This window comes from Pagrus pagrus (assembly GCF_965226575.1).
Source record: "Pagrus pagrus genome assembly, chromosome: 11".
Classification (NCBI taxonomy): Eukaryota; Metazoa; Chordata; class Actinopteri; order Spariformes; family Sparidae; genus Pagrus; species Pagrus pagrus.
Genome location: NC_140195.1, coordinates 17539353 through 17559013, shown reverse-complemented (window position 1 = coordinate 17559013; position 19661 = coordinate 17539353). Strand labels below are relative to the sequence as shown.

General features: G+C 40.9%; 1 protein-coding gene across 2 annotated transcripts in view; it reads right to left on the bottom strand.

Annotated features, from left to right (window-relative positions):
• Window positions 1-19661, bottom strand: part of cpne5a (copine Va) — a 77986-nt gene that overhangs the window by 37659 nt on the left and 20666 nt on the right. The window contains exons 5-8 of one of the 2 annotated variants that reach the window (XM_084366636.1): window positions 18520-18559; window positions 17528-17542; window positions 17289-17365; window positions 1371-1434 (exon numbers count right to left, since the gene is read on the bottom strand). In XM_084366636.1, coding sequence (XP_084222762.1) covers window positions 1371-1434; window positions 17289-17365; window positions 17528-17542; window positions 18520-18559 — 196 coding nt within the window. The remainder of the gene's footprint in view (window positions 1-1370; window positions 1435-17288; window positions 17366-17527; window positions 17543-18519; window positions 18560-19661) is intronic. The other variant, XM_084366635.1, reaches the window with a different exon arrangement.

Here is a 19661-nt window from a genome sequence, read left to right as displayed (position 1 = left end):
GCTGGTTTCAGTTTCCCCAAACAGGAGTTTACCTCAGGCGAAACAGCAACCTTGCTGCCTCCATTTATTGGTTGCAGGTGGATTACAGAATAAACACCAACCAGATGGATGGTAGCAATTCCAAACTGCTATAATTCACAGTTGTGGGACTACTGACAGCAGGATTGTCAGACTATTCAGCTATAATATGCCTTTTCTCTTTCTCTGCTCTTTACTCAAACCTGAGGTATTTCCATTCAGGGTCAGACTCTGCGTAAACAGAGCAGGTCCAGAGTGACATGTCAAGGCTGTGTCTCTCTAATTGAGTCTGGGAGAAAGGAAATGGTCATTTGTACCAGTGATCATCATTTGCATTTATATTACAAAATCGCTTCGTGAAGTGGTGCTTTGCAGTGATTATGCTAACTCCTATCACCGCAGATCCAATGCACCTGATGACTCACAGCAGCCCTTTAGTGACTGTGAGCACTGGCACTTCAATGCAGCCAGGACCAAATCAGTAATGGTTATCATGGCAGTTTTATTGTCAGTATGACTCATCTGTCTCACTCTCACCTGAGGCTGTTTATTTGTCACGAAATGCATGATGCCATTAGTGAGTTTACAAAAAAGAAAGCAGGCTGTTAAACTAGGAGCTTTTTACTCAACATGTATGACTCCAAGACACAAGGCTTTGAATCATTAGATGCTTACATTCATTAGGATATCATAAAAAACATGGATGGAATAGTTACAGCTCAATGGCTTGCTTTATAGCCTCTGAGGGAGGCCAGTTGTTCAGGCCAATAAGTCTTTCTACTTTCTCCTGCTCCACTGGCAGCAGTATAATGTGATTATTTACTATCTTCATTTGGCAGTGCGGAGAGAAAGCCAATGGGCATTAGTGGACACAAGTTATTAATGCGGACTCGTGGTAGAAATGCCTGTTTTAGCGATTGGAATGGAGGCGGGCTATTAAATCGCCATTCAGATTACAGCACAGTTACTATGTACACAATTTCCAAATGACAAACATAATTGCATAGTGACATGGTGTATCATACTGGTTTAATGGCAAACAGTTATGATGTAATATATCTCACTGAAGTCAGGGCTATTAAACATCCCACTTCACTTCAGCGGGCTTGTGAACACTGCTAAACATTACGTGACTTTAACAACATGCACCATTTCCCTACCGAGTGTCACATACAATTTCACAGTGACATGCCATCAGCTACAGTAAATAATAATGTTCAATTAAAGTCTAATGTACCGTTGTTAAAGGGCCCATTTCAAACTAGATGGGTGAACATTGCAAAACATTTATTATGAAACCTACTTTGTGAGCAAATTAAAAACATATTCTGGTTGGAACGGTTCAGACTTACTCTGCAGTTTCCCAGCTCCTCCGCCGACAATACGATGGTCCCACATTTCTTCCCAGGTATGCCACTGTGAAAACAAATAGGTATCATTCACTCTGACTGCAATAGAGCCAATAAACTGGACACAACTCTGATGTAAATTTCTTAAAGGTTGATGGGGGTGAAAACTGTAGAGGAGTTATTTATCAGCAGCTTTAACTTGGTTGGTGAGTCCAGGGGGGACACCTGAAGCCTTCAACTTTTACTCAACAGTTTTATTTCTCGCCGCCGAGAAATAAAAACTGTTAATTAACATTAACATTAATTAACATTCAAACAGCTGCAGTCATACTTTTAAACCCAGGCTGATAAAACAAGCATATTTTACGTAAAATTAAAGCTTTAATCGAATTATGCATTAAAAGAATGACAAAGGGACATTAGAGTGACGGTTTGACAGCTTTAATGAGCACATAATTTTGTTTCACCACTGTAACTGAATCAAAAGCAAGTTATAAATACTGACTCTTGAGTGTTTTAGTACAATGTGGAATAGAACTGCTGAGACACAAAACTCCTCTGATCCCTGTTTGCCAGCAGTGCACTGAGACTTTAAAGCTCTGCAGGTCTGCAGTTGTTTACTGCTGATTCCCACTCCAGCAGATGATCAAGACATGGCATAGTGAACGAGAGGTTTTCCTGCGTGTCTGTGTTTCCACGCATCTCCGCTTCGGTAGCTTGCCAATCCAAAGGCGCAAACAAAAATAGAGACAACACTGCTCCAGAGTTTCTCCTAAATATTATCTGAAAGGGTACAAAATGAGCTTTTTTTTATATCTAATCTCGCCAACGCAATTCCACTCAACTCAGAGCAATATCTGCTTTTCAATCATACGGCAGCACTCCAACTGCGGACACTCCTGTCATCTGTCTGGATAAAGAAGGAGATAACATGAGAGTCCTGCTGTGGCCTTAGCTGGAGGACAATCATTAGAAGGTCAGACTTGCTGCGGGTCCTCATCAAGCTGTGACAGTTCTGAATGGCAGTAATAATGCTGCATACTGCTGATCAGCAGCCTTTGACCACGGTAGCAGAAGCTTGCATTATTTACAAAGATAATCTAAAGCATGAACCTGCAATAGCTGAACGTACAGTACCGCTAATGCCAGGGCACCTATTAAGAGATAGAGCGTGGTTTCTTCTTTCTTATCAGCCTGTGCAGGAAGTGTTTGAGGTGATTTAAGGAGATATGGTGCAGGATGCTTCCATTAACCTTTACTGGCCTCTCTCAGGTTTCCAAGACCCACAATACAAGCAAAGCAATGCTCCATAAAAGCAGCTGTAGCCCCTGATGTGTCAGCTTTGATCAATACCGCAATATAAATCCACTGACCAAAAGTATCCGACTGCAAATGCTGCACATCCACCAGTGAGTGCAGGAGAACTATCAGAGACAAAATGTAAAATAAAGCTGTCGCGGTTGGAGAGGGCCGGCACACTTCATTCTCTATCTTCAAAGCTCCATGGAGACCAATCTCAAGGTGAATTAACTGTCCTTGAATTATTTATGTTTCACTCCGAGTCGCCACCGTGCAGTTTGACGACACCACAAAATGCCAATAAACCCCTCACCAACGACGCCAGTAAACCCTGCACACTCTGCAGGTCAAGTTATCTCTCTCCGGTCAGAATAATGACCAGCACTCCTTTCAAACTGGGAAATGAGGTCCAGTGATTGCTAAAATATCAGCTGCAGACACGTTAAGATGCACCACCCTGCTCTAATCTCTGCTGCTGAGTCGGGAGCAAGTACCAAAAGGGCAACGCTCTTTTAAATTAGGCATGCATTATTGAGTGTGGCATTTCCTCTGACAATGACTAGTTAACTTGAAGAGCAAGCAAGCACTGAATGGATAAATACTGTCATTTATCTGAGGTACATGAGTTCATTTTTATTGCCCATACTGACAGTCTTTCGCCCAGTTCTTGGCTTCTGCGCTGAAATGTAACTGCTAGTGGTGTGAAGCGTCCGGCATCGAGAGGCCTCATTCGCTCAACACTCATTCACTTCGGGTTCCTCAGTGGGGAAAAGGCTTTGATGATGAAATTATGTGCAATGCACTGCTGTGGTCCTCTTTGCTGTAGTATCTGCAATGAACAAGGCGTGCAGTCTGACTGCTGTGAGGAGCTGACGGGCTTTAATCAGTTGGTCATGTAAATGTGTGTCATATTTGTCTCCACTGATTCTGCTGCTACTCAAACATTTGAATATTCAAATTACTACAGTCATACACCATTAGGGTATTTTGTGATGTTTAACAGTCGCATAATCCTCGGCTACCCAACTCATGTCAACAAAACGACATGACAGCATCAGTGCTTCAGGTTACATCAACGAGCATAATGTGAAATGTTTCTTCCTCTTTTCTGAGCAGCTGTGGCTCAGGTACGTAGAGTGGGTCGTCCACAAATCTCTGCCATCAGTATATGGATGTGTGTGTGATTGTGTCAAAGTGGCACGTGTTATAAAGGTAAAGTCCGTTTACCATTTCAATTTTGTCACAAAATGCCATCATTACCTTGAGTAAAACTTGGATTTCTCTGGGTTTGAACATTGTTTCAAATATTTGTAATACTGTCAGCACATAACTCAAACTTAACTATAACTACAACAAAGGTCATTTTAAGACACTTTAATGCAGAAGTGTTACATATTAAAACAAGCAGATAGCATTCAAACTATCCAGCAATGTGTGCCATTATCAAGTTGTCATATCTTAACATAACAAATTGATAACTAAGATGTATACTGAGAAGTATGAGTTTGTCAAGTGTTATTAGTTCAGCAGCACTTAACAAGGAGCAGGGTAAGAAGAGAGTGGGAGATTTTAATTGAGTAGCTTGTCTAATGCAAACACAAATCATATTTGATGATTAATCACAAAAGAGTTGTTTGTTAACTCTCTGTGCATTGTAGTTGTTTTAGCTCACGTACGTACTAATTCATGTCAATGAGGAGACCACATTTATAGCAAATTTTCTGAACAGAACCTCACAGAATGTAAAAAAAAAGTGTGTTAATGTCAACTGATATTAGGTACTCACACCACATAATGCATTCTGGGTAGTAAGCATGGCTTAAGTCTACATCATTTGCTGTCACAAAGTCTGAGTTTTCACAGTATTGGAAAAGCCAAGAGGAAGTGAACACAGGCTTGTTAAACCCTTATCAAAATGTGTCGCTTATGTTTTTGGTGATCCCGCTCCTCTACTCCCACAAGTAGTATCAAAGTCTAAAAGGCATGTTGCATGAGAGGAGGATCACTTGAACTCTTCTATCACAACCTTTGGCCAACACTTTCAACAATCTTATAATTTAGCCAGACTACTGTAATGTAATTTCTCTACATATTCTTGTGAATAGACTTGATTATTAGTTAGTGTATCTCACTTGCTTACGTGTACTTCTCTGTTGAGTGACATTTTTCTTTGGTGTTGGTTATAATGTGAAAGACAATCACGAAGGAGAAGAATTGACCCATTGAGCATTTTCTATTTAAGATCACTGTTGAATGATTGGAAATACTCTGATGGAAAATGGAAACTGTCTCTTAAATGACAAAAACAGCTCTGAATACATTTTATGTGAGAAATGAGCCTTGCAGAAGTAAAATCTGTCTTCATTTTAACTTGACAGTGTTTAGTTTTCATATTCTTCAGGAGTTTCCAGAGGCGACCTGTCATGCCAGGCGCCCCTGATTTAAGTTCTTCATCTGTAGCCGGGATTCAACTTGAGGCAAATGAGGGGCAGGCAACGCCATGCCCTGTCTCTCGAAATGCAACGCTCTGCTGCAAGAATGCATTGCACGGCTGCTCGCAAAAGAAATGAATGGGAAGCTTTCTAATGACAGATCCTGTTGATAAGTACCATCGGGAGGGTCCAGGGTCATTAGCATGAATAAATTATAATGCTGAGCAGGAGCACTGTGCAGGATCTCCTTTTCTTACGATTGAAGTGCCACTTTCCAACGGACCTGCATCTGAGTTAGTTGGATGTGTGAATATCGTCTTTCATTTACAAATCAAATAAAATAAAATTTTAATTCCAGAAAACACAGACCTACATGATGGCTTAGAAAGGTCACAAATAAATATTTTATTACTTTAGTTTGGGGCTGTAAGGCTGTATGATCCTTTCATCTTCACATGGATGGATTGTTCTTTCAATTGAGTGCATTAACCACTTCAAGTTTATTTGAAGAGTAGAAATTAAAGCACTGATAAAATTCTATTACTTAATTTAACTACAGGAAAATGGTAAAGAACAGATCATTTGTAGAAGCAACAATGGTATCTAAATTCAGCGGGTGAAGTGCAGACTGATGAATAGATTTGATGAGGTGGTATTGTTCAGAGAAGACTAATGACACTGTTATCGTCCATGGCCTCTGCGCTTCCAGTGAATGATGAACGTGATATGATAAAGATATCGACGCTTCCAGCATCTAAGCAGTGCAGGTGACTACACTAACCACATGCTATATGAAACTTGACACCATTCACAAGTCTCCGTAATTCGTACAGTCACTTACAGGCGTCCCTTGGCACTCAACAGACACCGTACCATATGGTCCCGGCCAATCCAACGCCAGGCCATGATGTGTATTGGTGTTGTCGGAAAACCTCAGCGGGCCTTATATTTACAGTTATATTAGCATCATGTCAGTGAGGATACCTCCTCTTTTACAGAAACCCAGAGGATCAAAGAAAACTTCATACAGAAAACAAACAAGTAGAGACAGAAATGAAACAGGGCCTTGTAGCGGAATGGCTTCCTTTACCCTCAAAGAAATGGAAGGAAGAAATGCTGTCATGCTCTTACATGCTCACACTGAAACAGGGAGTTAGCTGAAGCTGCCTTGACAGATCCCCTGTTTGATCAACTGAATGGAAAGAGATCAAGCAGCATATTTCAGCATCACTACAATTACTTGGCCAAAGTTACTGATACTGCAGTTCTGCAGAATACCGATGAGGATACCGGGTTTATCTCTTCTCCAAGGGAGAACACATTCGAGCTATTTATTCTTTAAAAACAAGCATCAAAGATCATTTGGGGCATGATATATTATATTACAGATATTCAGGCCCAATGTATGGCCTCTATAATTTCCCATCTAGAGGCAGTTGCTGTCAGGAAATGGTGATTCACAGTGCCTGTATCCTCCACTACCTATCAGCGCGGAGGTGGGGCGGGTGGTGGTTGGTGAGATTAAAGTCCGAAGAAGGAGAAGGAAGCAATTGTTGATGCCGTTCACATTAGGTCATTAGGATGAGAAATGGTCTTGATATTTAACAACGCTGCAACGTGTCACGCATATGAGAGTGGGGAGGGCTATCTGCTCAACAATGTGAGTGAGAGCCCAAGAAGAAGAAGAAAATGATTTTTTTTTTTCACTGCAGCTGTTGCTGGGTGGGTCTGCCTATAATCCTACGAGACAAATCTGATTGCAGTGTTATAAATGCTAAGGAGATTGTTACTTTGCAATTTCACACCTACGGATAAGCAAATTAAAACATATTATCTGGGAAGGTGGAGTGCAATAGGACAAAAAATAGGATCATTTTCACTGCGCATGACAGTGATTTCAGTGAGCCTGCACAGGTTAGTGAATGCACTGGCCTGGGAATATGGGTAAATAAACAAATCCCAAAGTTTTAAATTGAGTTACAGACCAATAGTGATGGAGGATAGACAGATAATCTGGCTTTGTGCCACTGTAAATGTTTGGGTCAGTGGGCAGATCATAGTTGAACAGAATTAGACAAGGCTGACAAAACTCTATGTGGGTTCAAATGGGATTATACCCCTAATCCCCTTGATCTTCATACAACGATAAGCATCCATAATCCCTCACCTCACTAGGATTAAAAATGCGGATGAAAAGTGCACAAGCTAATTCAAAAGGACACCAGAATACCTGAGTGTGGTTCTCCGAGAGGAAAAAGAAAGCCGCTTCCTTCTGCTTCAGCGAGGGGAGCTGGTGTTTGTGTTAAAAGCAGGCAGCTACAGGCAACCTGTGCTAAGCTCTTTGAAGCTTTGTTAGAATGAGCACAAAGCAAGTAAATAGGGCAAAAAAGTGTGCTGCAGAAAATGTCAGATGGATATACAAAACAACCAAGAGCAAAGAATGTGTTTAGTTTTGTTACCAGTGGAAACCAGGTGCAAGGCATGAAACCGCATTGTCATCAACATGCAGTCCTTTCTTCTCCTTCTTTTGTAGCAGACATGTTGTGTAACCTTTTGGGTGCTATTCACTGGATACCTCAGGTCTCCCAGTGATGCATTTCAATGAATGCTAATAACATCTGTTAGCTAAGGGAATTCTGTCCGCTCTCAGTTGATAATTATGAACATGAAATATCACTGAAGGTCCAGGACGAAGGAAGGAGTTCAACTTCTTACGCTGCTCTTATTGTTTGACTCTGATGAGAATCGACATGACGTCAAAACGTAAGTCATTGAATGGAAGTTCTGTGTCTCAATCTGTTTGCTCCAGTATACTTTGGACTGTGTTCCCAAAGTTAACCCTAACCCTGATACCAATGAAGGGCCAGTGTGTAGTATTTAGTGGCATAGCAACCAACAAAATACCCCTCGCCTCAAACCTCATGCTGTGGCTGCTAAAAAAGCAAAAGGCCGTCTCTTGAGCCACTGCTTGGTTTGTCTATTCTGGGAAATTGTAGAAATGTTCATTGCCCGCAGCATCTTTCAACCATCCAACCTCACCAGCCGGACTGCCCCAGGGAGGAAGAGAGTCGGAATAAGAGCCATGCTAATCCATTTTGGTTTTAAGGCTGCACCTGGCTAATATCCAGTTGCAGGAAAAGGAAATGGACAAATGGGACTCAAACAACGTGATATTAGAGACTGTTGTGCCCACAAAGACCTGTCTCCACCACAACATCTTGGATCAAGCGGTTGCACTCGAGGGGCGGGCCGTCTTTCAGGGCAACGGATTGAGCTGGACAAACAGAGGTGTGCTTGTAACATCGATGGTTGGTGCTCACACGCAGTAAAAGAAGATGGACAGGGTTTCCCAGATGTCAAACATCTGATGTGAAGATGCCGTCCACATCATCATCACCATCTTGTTGCTTCTGTTTACATCCATATGCAGATTCAAAAGCTGGACTATGAGTTGATGTATATTTGTTTATAAATAAGTGTATATACATGACAAAACAGAACAGATGACTTGACAAAGTGCTTTAATAGACTGGAGTAATTAACAAATGAAACACAGGTGAAGAAGAAAAATGGCGGGAAAAGGACAAAGGGAGGAAATAAAAAGCAAAACATGACATAAGAGGACAGAACTTCAAAATAAAACAGAAAATAACTACACCACAAAATTCTACCATAACAAATACATTACCTTGTACCCTGTAACCTTTAAATTATAATGTGTTACAGTTTATGAGCGTGTATTGATGTAATGAAACCGCTGTTGACATTTTGATTACATGAATTGCTGCGCAGGCTTTAATCACTGTAACAATGTTTGATTTATTGTGATTCTAAGTAAATGAGGGACTCATCAACCACCTGCAAGCTAGAAATTGCTTGTTTTGACAGAGAAAGAGAAGATTAGAAGAAGCTGTCAATCGGAAAGAAACTTTCTCACTCGGTCTACAGGCAAAAATAACTCAAAGTCATGACGGCGTTCACTTCCTTCCCTGCTGCCAACCAGAAAAAACCTTTCTCAAGAGGACATAACAAGCCCATTTCAATTTCCCCACTGCAGGAACAGAACATCCCTCTCTATCAGAGTCCAAAAGATTTGCCCAGTCCTCTTTGCTATTCCCCTCATGATGTTAAGTCGCATTTTATCCCACTTTCCCGTTCTCTGTGCTTGACATCAAATCACAGCTGATTCTCCTCTCTCTTTCCCCCGCTGTGTCACGAGGCCACTGCACCTTTCACCCCTTCACCTTGTGCTGGGAGGCAAATAATGGAATTCATATGATGTTACACTGAGTCGCCCTGACCTCCACTGTGGTGGTTACTGCTGACTATAGATTGCAATCTGCGTGGCGACAGATTGTGTTCAGCTGCTGAATAGATTAACAAACTGGGCGTGTTAAATTGGGGCAGCAGCTCTTGTTCGGAGGCTTTCGGGGTGCTTTCTCACCTTTTCAGCAGATGACAGAAATGAACACTGTCTGCTCCGAGAGCAAAACAAATCAGCTCAGCTTATCCACAGAGTAAAATCCTCCATTGTCCTCGCCTGCTGTTGCACCAGAGGTCTTCATTATTGGTGTGGAGACTAAAATGTATTACCTTATTATCAACAGAGCTTAAAACCCTTTAACAACCACACTTTATATTAAATAAAATGTTCCTTTTCATGGCAGAAAAAAGGGGAGATTTTCATTTTATGTTTGACACCAAAAGTCATTATTCAACTGAATGTGGGAAGGCCAGGTGAAAAAACAGCGCAGTGCTGCTGAGGAGGGAGGCTTGTGGCCTCTTATGCAACCAAAATGGTAGCTAATAAATCCCCATTTCACTGGACAAAAATGGTTCTTGTACAATCAGCACAGTAGGATTTCTCACACCTAAGCAGGAATACACATTATTAGAGAGGGACCTCTTGTTAGTGCTCAGCCTTGGAGCCCAAATTGGCATTTAGCGAGGCAGCAGAATGCTCTAATTGTGTGTGATGTCCCGAGGCAGAGGATGCTGATTACTGTAAGCCGTCTTAAACACTTCACCTCCCAGTTAAGTAACACCGACAAACACGGGGCAAAACTTCCCTCTCTGCATGTACTGTATCACGACTTAAATTAAGGACTCCCAGTTTCACCAAAAAATGAACTCTCACTCCCACTCATTATTTAGACCTGCAGCACAAGGTTGTTTTTTTTTTTTCATTTTGGAGGAGCTGCCACTGTGTAGCCCTGAGTCAGTCAGCCAAGTACTTTCACCAACAACTTTAAAGGAAGTCTGAGTCTCAGAAGTTGAGATGAGACAAGTGATGCCCTCAACCTCCGTTTTCTCTAAGTAAACTTCAGTTCAGTCATACGGCTCTGCTACCTCACACAGTAGGTTGACATCTTGTATGAATGACATCTTAGATGTCAAGATTTACTTGACTTTTTAAATCCGTTATGATTGATGAGTCAAGAGAGTTTGGGTTGTGTCTTGTTTAGCTTTTTCAGAATCATAAACACAAGAGCAAAAGTTTAAACAATGGACAAACAGTGTGTTTCCAACGCAAGCTGCATATATGAGCATGTACTAATAACCAAGCATTACTTCCAAGGCTAAAGGGTTAGCATTTCATAAACTTACATTAGTTTGTGGGGTTGTTATGTTAGAAAAAAGGGACAATTCACAAGCAACACAAGTATGTTGGTGTTTTCTGGGATTTGGGAAAATTCACACTAGCAACTTCAGCCATTGTTCCCTGAGATTAAGGGTGGGCAGTCTGACCAAAAAAGTATTATCACAATCTGTTCAATCACAATCATGATCCACAATCTAAATTGCGATCTTTTTTCCTCAAGTTTGAAGTGTCCTGTTACTATACACTATAGCCAGACTTGAAATAGTCTACGAATTTCTCCATTTGCAACATTTAACACAACATTACATTAAAGATATTTTTTTTTACGGCCCAAACCCCACATCCACCATGCTCACGTTGCATTGTTTAGATGAGCCACTTGGAGTCATTCAGTTGGCTACATGACTGTATTGGTTTGTTCACATAGTGTGGAAACACTAGTCCAAGGTTGCCCAAAGTGGATCAGAACAGTAGAGTACAGCTCAATTATGTATGTGCTTTAATGCCAGTGCTTCCCAAAACTATCAAATTTAAGCAAAACACCAGAAACTGTTGCTCATAGGATAAACACAGTTACATCTACACATCTGACCAAGCCTTACACATATCAAACATTAGAGGTACCACAGATGTTGTATTTATTGAATTGTTTGGTTTGATTGCATTATACTGCACTGGTGTTTCTGTATTTAATATGTAGTCTAAACTCAATCATAGAGAGCAGAGAGAGATATATTACAGCAGATACAATGCTGCAATGATGTTTAATCCTCAGTGGAAACAAGAATGAGAGAGTGTTTAATAAAATAATTCAAGTTAATACTAAACTGATTTAATTTGATACAATCTTGTGTTTCAGAACTCAAAGTAGTTTTTTAAGACATCTTGAATTTTGATTTGTTCTGGTAGAGAGATGAATCAGTAGATTAACACATTTGATGGACGCAGAACCAAGTTCATTTTAAAAACCTCATTATCATTCATCACTCCCTTTCATTTGACATCTGCACTGAAGGGAGCAGTTATCATTCAACATTTAATGTACACCAGCCAGTGTGTCAATCAAAACTTCATCTTGAACAGTCCGTGTTGATTGTTCTGACTTCCTGTACCCTGAGGCCTTGTCAGGTAGCTGAATGTGGCAGACCTAGTTTGGAGCTCCAGCCTGCACCAACAGTGTGAGATGGACTTTGTGTTTATTTTTCTCTCAAGACTTTCGGCTGTTTTATTGATGTTGGTGGTTTCTCGATAGCGATTATTTAAAACAGGTGAAATTATAATCTTCAGAGAGCCTGTTGGATGTAAACATGACCTGTGACGCATTGGCCACTGCACATATTTAAGCCATAAATTCCCGCACCAAAGAAAATAAATGATTAAGTGAAGATGTTATCAAATCATGCTTCTTGCGATTTTCATCAAATATCGGCTCTGCTTTATCTAATCTGCAATATCTTAATCGAATTGTGTCTTTATCAGAACAAGTAAGAAATAAAGAGAAAATCAGTTTCACTTCACTTTCATCTCCTCCATATTTATTGTTTCATTTTTGAGTGAAGCCCTTGGGCTCGCTTCAATCTAATTCCTGTTTGGCCTTTGACTTTGAAGTTTTGCATTCAAAGCACCACTGTGGCTGAGGGATCTGTTGAGCCATAAAGACACATCTCAACTGCTTATGGTCAAGGCTTAAAGAAAATACAGTAACATACTGTCACACTGATGACAGTGCCAATGGCATAAAATCAATAACTTCTGTTGCACCTCCACATACAGGCTACATTCTAGCAGGGCATGTATTTTACGTTAACTTTAACAGTGCTTACTATAGTTTTTTTACTGTGTTAAATATTTTCCTTTACTTCTTTCTTCACTTCATATGGAGATAACTGAGTGTCAATATTATGCCTTTTGATGATGGCTTTGGTCCACCCAGGAGGACACAGTTCAGATGAACCTTTGATGGGAGCTATGGCTCTTAATTCATTTAACATGCACACTTTTTATATACACTATTCTATATTTGTACAAACCCCATTCCTCCCTTGGCTCCCATGGGTACAACCACAACACCCACGACAGTCATTGTAGTTTTTTTATGGTTCATTTCCTGCCTGGAAGTGGGCTAATGGGTTTAACATGCTAATGTTGCGCTGCATTCATATGCTCCAGTGTGTGGTATAATTTACCATACCAACAGAAAAGGTTACCGCCATTTATATAATGAACTCTAGTATCATGTTACCTATACACACATGATTCCTATCCACAAGCTATACAGATAATTACAGCCACAAGAGCTGTATGTTTTTCAGGAAAAGATGCCGTTCTGCATCAGTCAATCATTTGGCTTTACATTTCCTCTGCAACCAATTACTTTGATGCATGCCTCTCATTAAAAGCAGATTATAAACAGAGAGGGATTGTGTCACTTCAGTGCTCCATAGCTCACATTCCTCAGCTGGCATACATTTCTGTCTTAATGAAGGCATGTAGGAAAAGCCATACATCTCATCTGACTTGTTATTTTCCCCAAGATAAATAAGTTTGTGGAAATTTTCTCAGGGGCGAATAACAGAACATTACGCTTGTCCCCATGTGCACGGCATGTACAAATTCAGAAATGATTGAGGTAAGTTATTGAACCAAGCATTGAGTAGCAGGTTACGTTTCTGCGTGTCTGTGTGTGTATGTGCAAGATGTATTCATCACAATGTGAGGACAGAAATCCCACAACATGATGAATAATCGCACCAAAATTCAGTCCTCACAAAGCAAATCATTTATTTGGGGGTCAAAACATTTGTTTTAAGATTTGTTAAAATGAAGGTTGAGTAAAGGGAAAGTCTGGGATTAACCATGCAGTGAATATGGTTAATGTTGATGAAAGACTCGGGAATGAATGTAAGTCAACCTATCTTCTTAAAACTAAATTCATATGCAGATAATTTATATTGGCATATTCTTTACATTTGGAAAGTAATGTAATGCTGCAAGGATTAAGTGTTTAACAATCAATAGACTGAATCACCAAGACATCATGCTACCTCCGCGAAGAAAACTGGTAGTTGATTTGCATTGTGGAGATACAGCGCCTTCTGGACTAACTCCTATTTTTGGGTATAGTCAAGCTGTCATTTCTTTAGTATGTGACCCAACAGGTAAATTAGGTCTCCAAACTAACATTAGTGAATGTTTTGTTATTAATGAGATAATGTGCATTTTAGATGAGTAAGATGTGTACTGTATGCTTTGAAATAACGTGAAAAAAGACATTGTGATTCGGTCTACATGGAACTTTAAACATATCTGTAACTGTTCACCGCCGCTGCAAAAACACCAAACGTATCGAATGGAAAACATTATTTGTCAGATTTGTGTTTCCTTTAACTTCCTACAATATCTGCTTTATTTTTTTTCTTTTGCAAAGTACAAAGTTAAAGTTAGCAAAAGGTCATGGTCCTGATTAGAGCTGCTTCAGTGAAGGCACGAGAGGTGACATCTTAACTTTCAACAATCTAATAAGCTGTTCAACTCCTCAACTCCCAACCATCCCTGCCCCGCTGCCTCCCTGCTCTGGACCCTGGACCCCCCCATCCCCCCTTCCCCATCCTGCTAACGGACAATAATCTACACACATCCCCACTTTATCTTTAGATATTTATAGTATTTATACAGACATTCAATCTACCTCAACTTGCACCTTATGTAGATACTGCTTAGATTCCTTATTCTATTTATAACCCTTTATATTTTATACCTTTACATTTTTTATTTTTTATATATATTTTTTAATTTTTTTTATTTTAACTAGCTTATTGTTCTGTGTTGTGCTGTATATCTGTTAAATGTTGTGTTGTGTACAAATGCTCCACGTGCCTTACCTTGAATGGCCCCCCGGGGACAAATAAAGTTTTTTGAATTGAATTGAATTGAATTGAAACCACCATCTTTCATTGACTTTAACCAAGTGTAGTGGTAGACTTGAATCCTGGTCTCCAGTGTCAATGTCCTGTGTTTTGTAAGCACAACCACCTAATGATTTCTGTCTGTAACGCAGTAACACATTATTGTTCCTAAATTCAGGAATCACATTACAGTTACTAACGAAAATAATTATGTTAATTATGCAAACATAATTACTTGTGTTACAGAAGTTGTTCACATCGCAGAAGTTTAAAGTGCAGTGGCTGAGAGGAGAGGACAGGGGCCCTCAGGACACTACCGACTACCAAACATCCTGATTATTTTGAGGAAACAATCTTTGCACTAGGCGATGTTAGGAAGGTCAACCTCTTTTATATCAATATAGATTTGTATTAGGCAGTTATAGCCTACTGCCAGTGTCGCCTTGATTCTCCTAGGCGTGCAAATGAGCCTTGTTCTTGCAACGTTTTTATTTGAAGTGCTTTTTGGGCTGGTTTTCACCAACTTTTGATGTCGGCTTTGTGGCATTAAAGTGCATAAAAGGAAGTTGTGGATCCTTAAGGTAGGGATTTGTGCTGATACACAGGGATGTGAGGTTTTAATGTTATAGGCAATCCAGTCAATGTGTGAAGTGATGAAAAAATAGCGTAACAAGTAACAAATTATTTTCTATAGGGTGTAAATAAATAAAGTAATGCATGACTATTTTTAACAGTAACAAGTAATGTGTAATACATTACTTGTTACTTAACCCCAACGCCTCGATTTGTTTGATACCAGCCAGGGATCTTTGTTGCATCATCCCCCTCTCTTCGTTTCTCGACTGTCTTTGCAGCCAATCAATCAATGAATGCGATCCATGCACAAATCACACTTCCTCCAAAATGTGCTTGGAAAAGCAAATTTGCAGTACAGTACAAACTCTGATATGTGTGGACTCACCGTCTATCTGGTGACAAACATTTCCTAGTTAAGACTTGGCTTTGAGGTGAAGCTTCATTTTTGGGTTAGGGTTTGTGAGGTGAGTTGCATTTATGTTTTCCATATGACAAGGATAAGCCAGTAATATGTCCTCACAGTCAGTGCACATCTGTGAGTGTCTGCTGGATGGAGGAGGGAGTGAAACGGAGGCGGAACAAGAGAGAGGGAGGAGGTTTGGGGGAACAAAAAGAAAGGGACAACACAATGAAGAGAAAGGGGGTCAAGCTAGAAAAAAAAGAATCTGGTGGATGGAAGGAGGGGGGATAAATGAGAGATGAAGTGTGGAAAATAGGGAAAGGGGTGCTGATGTGCTTCTTAAGCAGGTCATTGACGCAGTGTGCCTTGGGAAGGCTCGTTTAAGCATGGCTAACAGATTTCCTCAGTCCCTGCGGGAGACGTTTCCTCAAAGCTCCGGACCAGAGAGGCACTGTCACTGTCTGGGTGCATGACAAGGAAATGGAGCACATAGCCATTAAACAACTTCTGATCTATCGTCTATCACACGAGGAGGGGAAAACTCTATTACCCATGGACACTGTTTAGCTATTTAAAAAGGACAGGGCTGAATAAAAATGTCCCTTTAACTGAATGACACCGGGAACAAAGACTCAACAGAAACCTATACTTTCCCTGTGTTTCTGAATTGCTACTCCCTAACATAAAAGCTGTTTGGAGAGTTAATAGCAACACATAAGGGCTCATTTCTTTAGTTGTTCACTAAACTGTGGTCTGTAACGGCAACCGTATCATCATCATCGCCCTCTGCTGCAGCTAAATTGGGTGTTGCATCAGTGCGGAGTCTCAGCGGAGATCAAGGTGCCCCGCTGAAGCTGCAGAATCAATACCTTTGTCCATCATGTCTGAGGGGCTCCTGAGCCTCTTGCCTGTCTCTGATGTGGAGAGTGAAGCCTAGTTTACAGCATACTGGTGAAAACTGTCTCTTGATCCTGCTCATCCTCTTATTCAGCGCTGAAGGGCACCGAGCTCTGTAATCCACCACCACCAGTCCCTGGCAGAGTTCGCAGTCGACACCAAAGCTCTGTTGTTCACACAAACCCCCCACTGCCGGGGCCAGCACCACCTCATACTTCACATAGAGGCACACACACAGCACTTCACAGCATCACACAAACACAAGCTCTGTAGTTGGTCTGACCGTCCTTCTCTCCCAACCAAAAAAGACACTACATAACCACACACACATCCGTGGGTGCCAATGGCTTCAGGGCTTCATATTTCCCAATTTGCGTTGAAGCAGTTGATAGCGCCATGTGTCTGACGCCGACTTCAATCCACTCTCCGTGCTAGATCGCCTCCCTAATGACAGTAATTGTATTGAGGAAGCCCCCGGTCGTGTTCAATTACCCATTCCCATCCAAGCACACGGGTCTAATCTTGCGGTGTAATGTACGATACAGATGGCTCTGAAAGGCAGACATATTCATCATCCTCTCATCTTTGCTGGAATGCGTGAAATCCAGCAGGAGACACATGTCACGTCTGAGTAGGCTTAGAGGTGGCACTAAGTTTTCATTATCTGATAATATCTGGGAACTCGTGTTTGCAAAGTTAAATTTGTTCTATTTGTCTCCTTGAGAGAATAAGTAAAGGAAAAACCTCTTCCCAGCTCTGAGAGGCTCTTATTCCTTGTCCTGTACAAAGAACAGTAAAATAAACACTCACCCTAGAGGCTTCTCCAGGCGACTGGCAGGTGAGCCCACAATCTCTCCCAGTGTACAGTAGATCTGTCCCAGGAAGTCCTGCCATGGGGAGAGTGGGATGGAGAGAGACGTAGGTTTGGGGCAAAAGATGGGGGCATTCAGGTGGACCACGGGGGGGTAACAAGGAAAGTCGGTGAGGAGTTAAGCATCGTTATAAACATTGTACGGTTATGAATAAGGACGTCTGAGGCAGACACGTACGTTAAAGTCGGTGGGCTTCCAGGGTGGAGAAGGAGGAGGAGGAGGAGGAAGAGAGAGAGACCGGGCAGCAGCAGTGACACACAACAGAGCATATCATGGAACAGAAGGCACACAACTCAAATACCAGACTGTCATCAACAAAGTGCAAGAAAGAAGAGAAGATGTGCGAAAGAGCAGATAGGCAGAATGGCAACAGAGGAGGGTGAAGAGTCACAGAGTCTCAGAGGAAGAAAAAGGGAAAGTAAAAGAGCACGAGAGAAGGAGCAGAGGCACAAAGGGTGTCACACATGGAACAGTTGGTTTGTAGCGCAATGCCAAAACACAACAATAAAAGCGTGACAGTGACAAAAGCGTAACTAATGATGAATATTCTGGTAGTATGCAAACCAACTGCTGCAAATATATTCTTTATGCATCCGTGTCGTATGAGTAGGAGTTTATTTATCAAAGCTTTCAGCGTAAACATACATTCGCCTCAATGAGCACACCTGAATGTATGTTCTACAGTAAAAAGCTGTCACTTTCAGACAATACTGCCATTTAAATAAGTATAAGCATGTTGTTTTGAAGAACTGTACGCTGCCTTGGAAATGCAAATCTTAATTGCAAACAACACTACAGAGCACACGGGGAAATGTGTTGAAAAGCTTTGATAATGATGTGCAATGCCTCATTTCTCATCTTAAATAACAAGGTAATGAGGGTGTGCCAGATGCAAGTGACACTTTGATTATTGAGGCTCCGCAGGAATAAAATACATCATTTCACAAACCGAAGCAGGTGGAGAGGAAGGAAAAATAAACATTTTTGGAAGATTAAGCAACAATTCACTCATTATATCCAAATATATTTGAGCATTTAGGTGCCATAAAATTTGGTTTGCATAAAACCTACATCGTGGAAACATGCAGTCAAACTAATTTTAGGATCAAACGCAAGGTCGAACTACTGATCCAGAGAAAAAAAAAAAGAAAGAAAGGTTTTTCACTTACATGCTTTGCCAGATCTGGACTTTTAGAATCAATATCATATCTGAAATCAGAAAGAGGCCACAAATCACAGAGGAAACAAAACTTAATACCTAACATATTAATACAGACTCCCATAAAAGAGTCCTGGCTGCAGCTTGGACATTTTCTGCCTTTCAATCACACACCTGGGTCAGCGAGGGAGCAGAAGGGAATGGTCAATGAAAAAAAGAGTGTAAGCAATAATGTGACAGTTAATTAAGGAAGTCTTCCTATAGTTTATGAATGTAATTTCCGCACTATGCCTGAGGGATCGTTTCGAAACAATCCACCAATGCAGAGAAAGTTTTTGAGCATCTGCCAGTCAAACTTAATGTAAAAGTAATTAAACCTGCAGTATGCCCGGGCTCCCACCTCTGCGATAAAGAGAGATGTAAATGAGTAACACTAATTGTGAGGGGATGCACTCCCTCCTTTCCTGTTCCAGAGTCGTATCATGATAACACAGCAAATGAATTCATTAAGTGTCTAAAAATCCTCAGAGACCAGAAGCCCCGCCCCTGATAGTTCACCGGGGACGTCACGCTTGGAGGTAGGGGGAAAAAAAGGACTGATTTTTAGAATATCTGTTGTCCACAAGGAGGAAAATGAACCAGACTCCCTCAAATGAAATTGCACCTTCCTAACCCTTTCAGTAGTTTGGCCTTTTCAAGAGGAGGAAGTGAATGAGGGGAGGACGGGGGTCTTTGTGAGTTTTATGGGACTTGGTTTCAGACATTTGATTTGCTTAGCAGTATGGAGATTAAGGATAAAACTTTATATGAAATATTTATCAGCCTTATACCAATCTCCTCTCAACGAATGACTACTGAGACACTGCACCGATGAATAATTCCTCAGGAGAGGGCTGAGCTGGTGACAAGGGAGGGAAGAGAGGAGCTACCTACATTTCGGCATGTGGAAGAAGTTAATTTACGTATATATTATAAAATTAAAGACATGTACATTTTAAGACATACATTAGTGATAGTGATATGTAAGAGAACTATCACTTAAAATATATAGATACACTGCAAGTACATTATCACCGCCACCTCTTCTTTGTATATGAAGTTCCCATATAACAGAAGGCAGAGTATATTTTACTTCTGCATATTTACATGTTT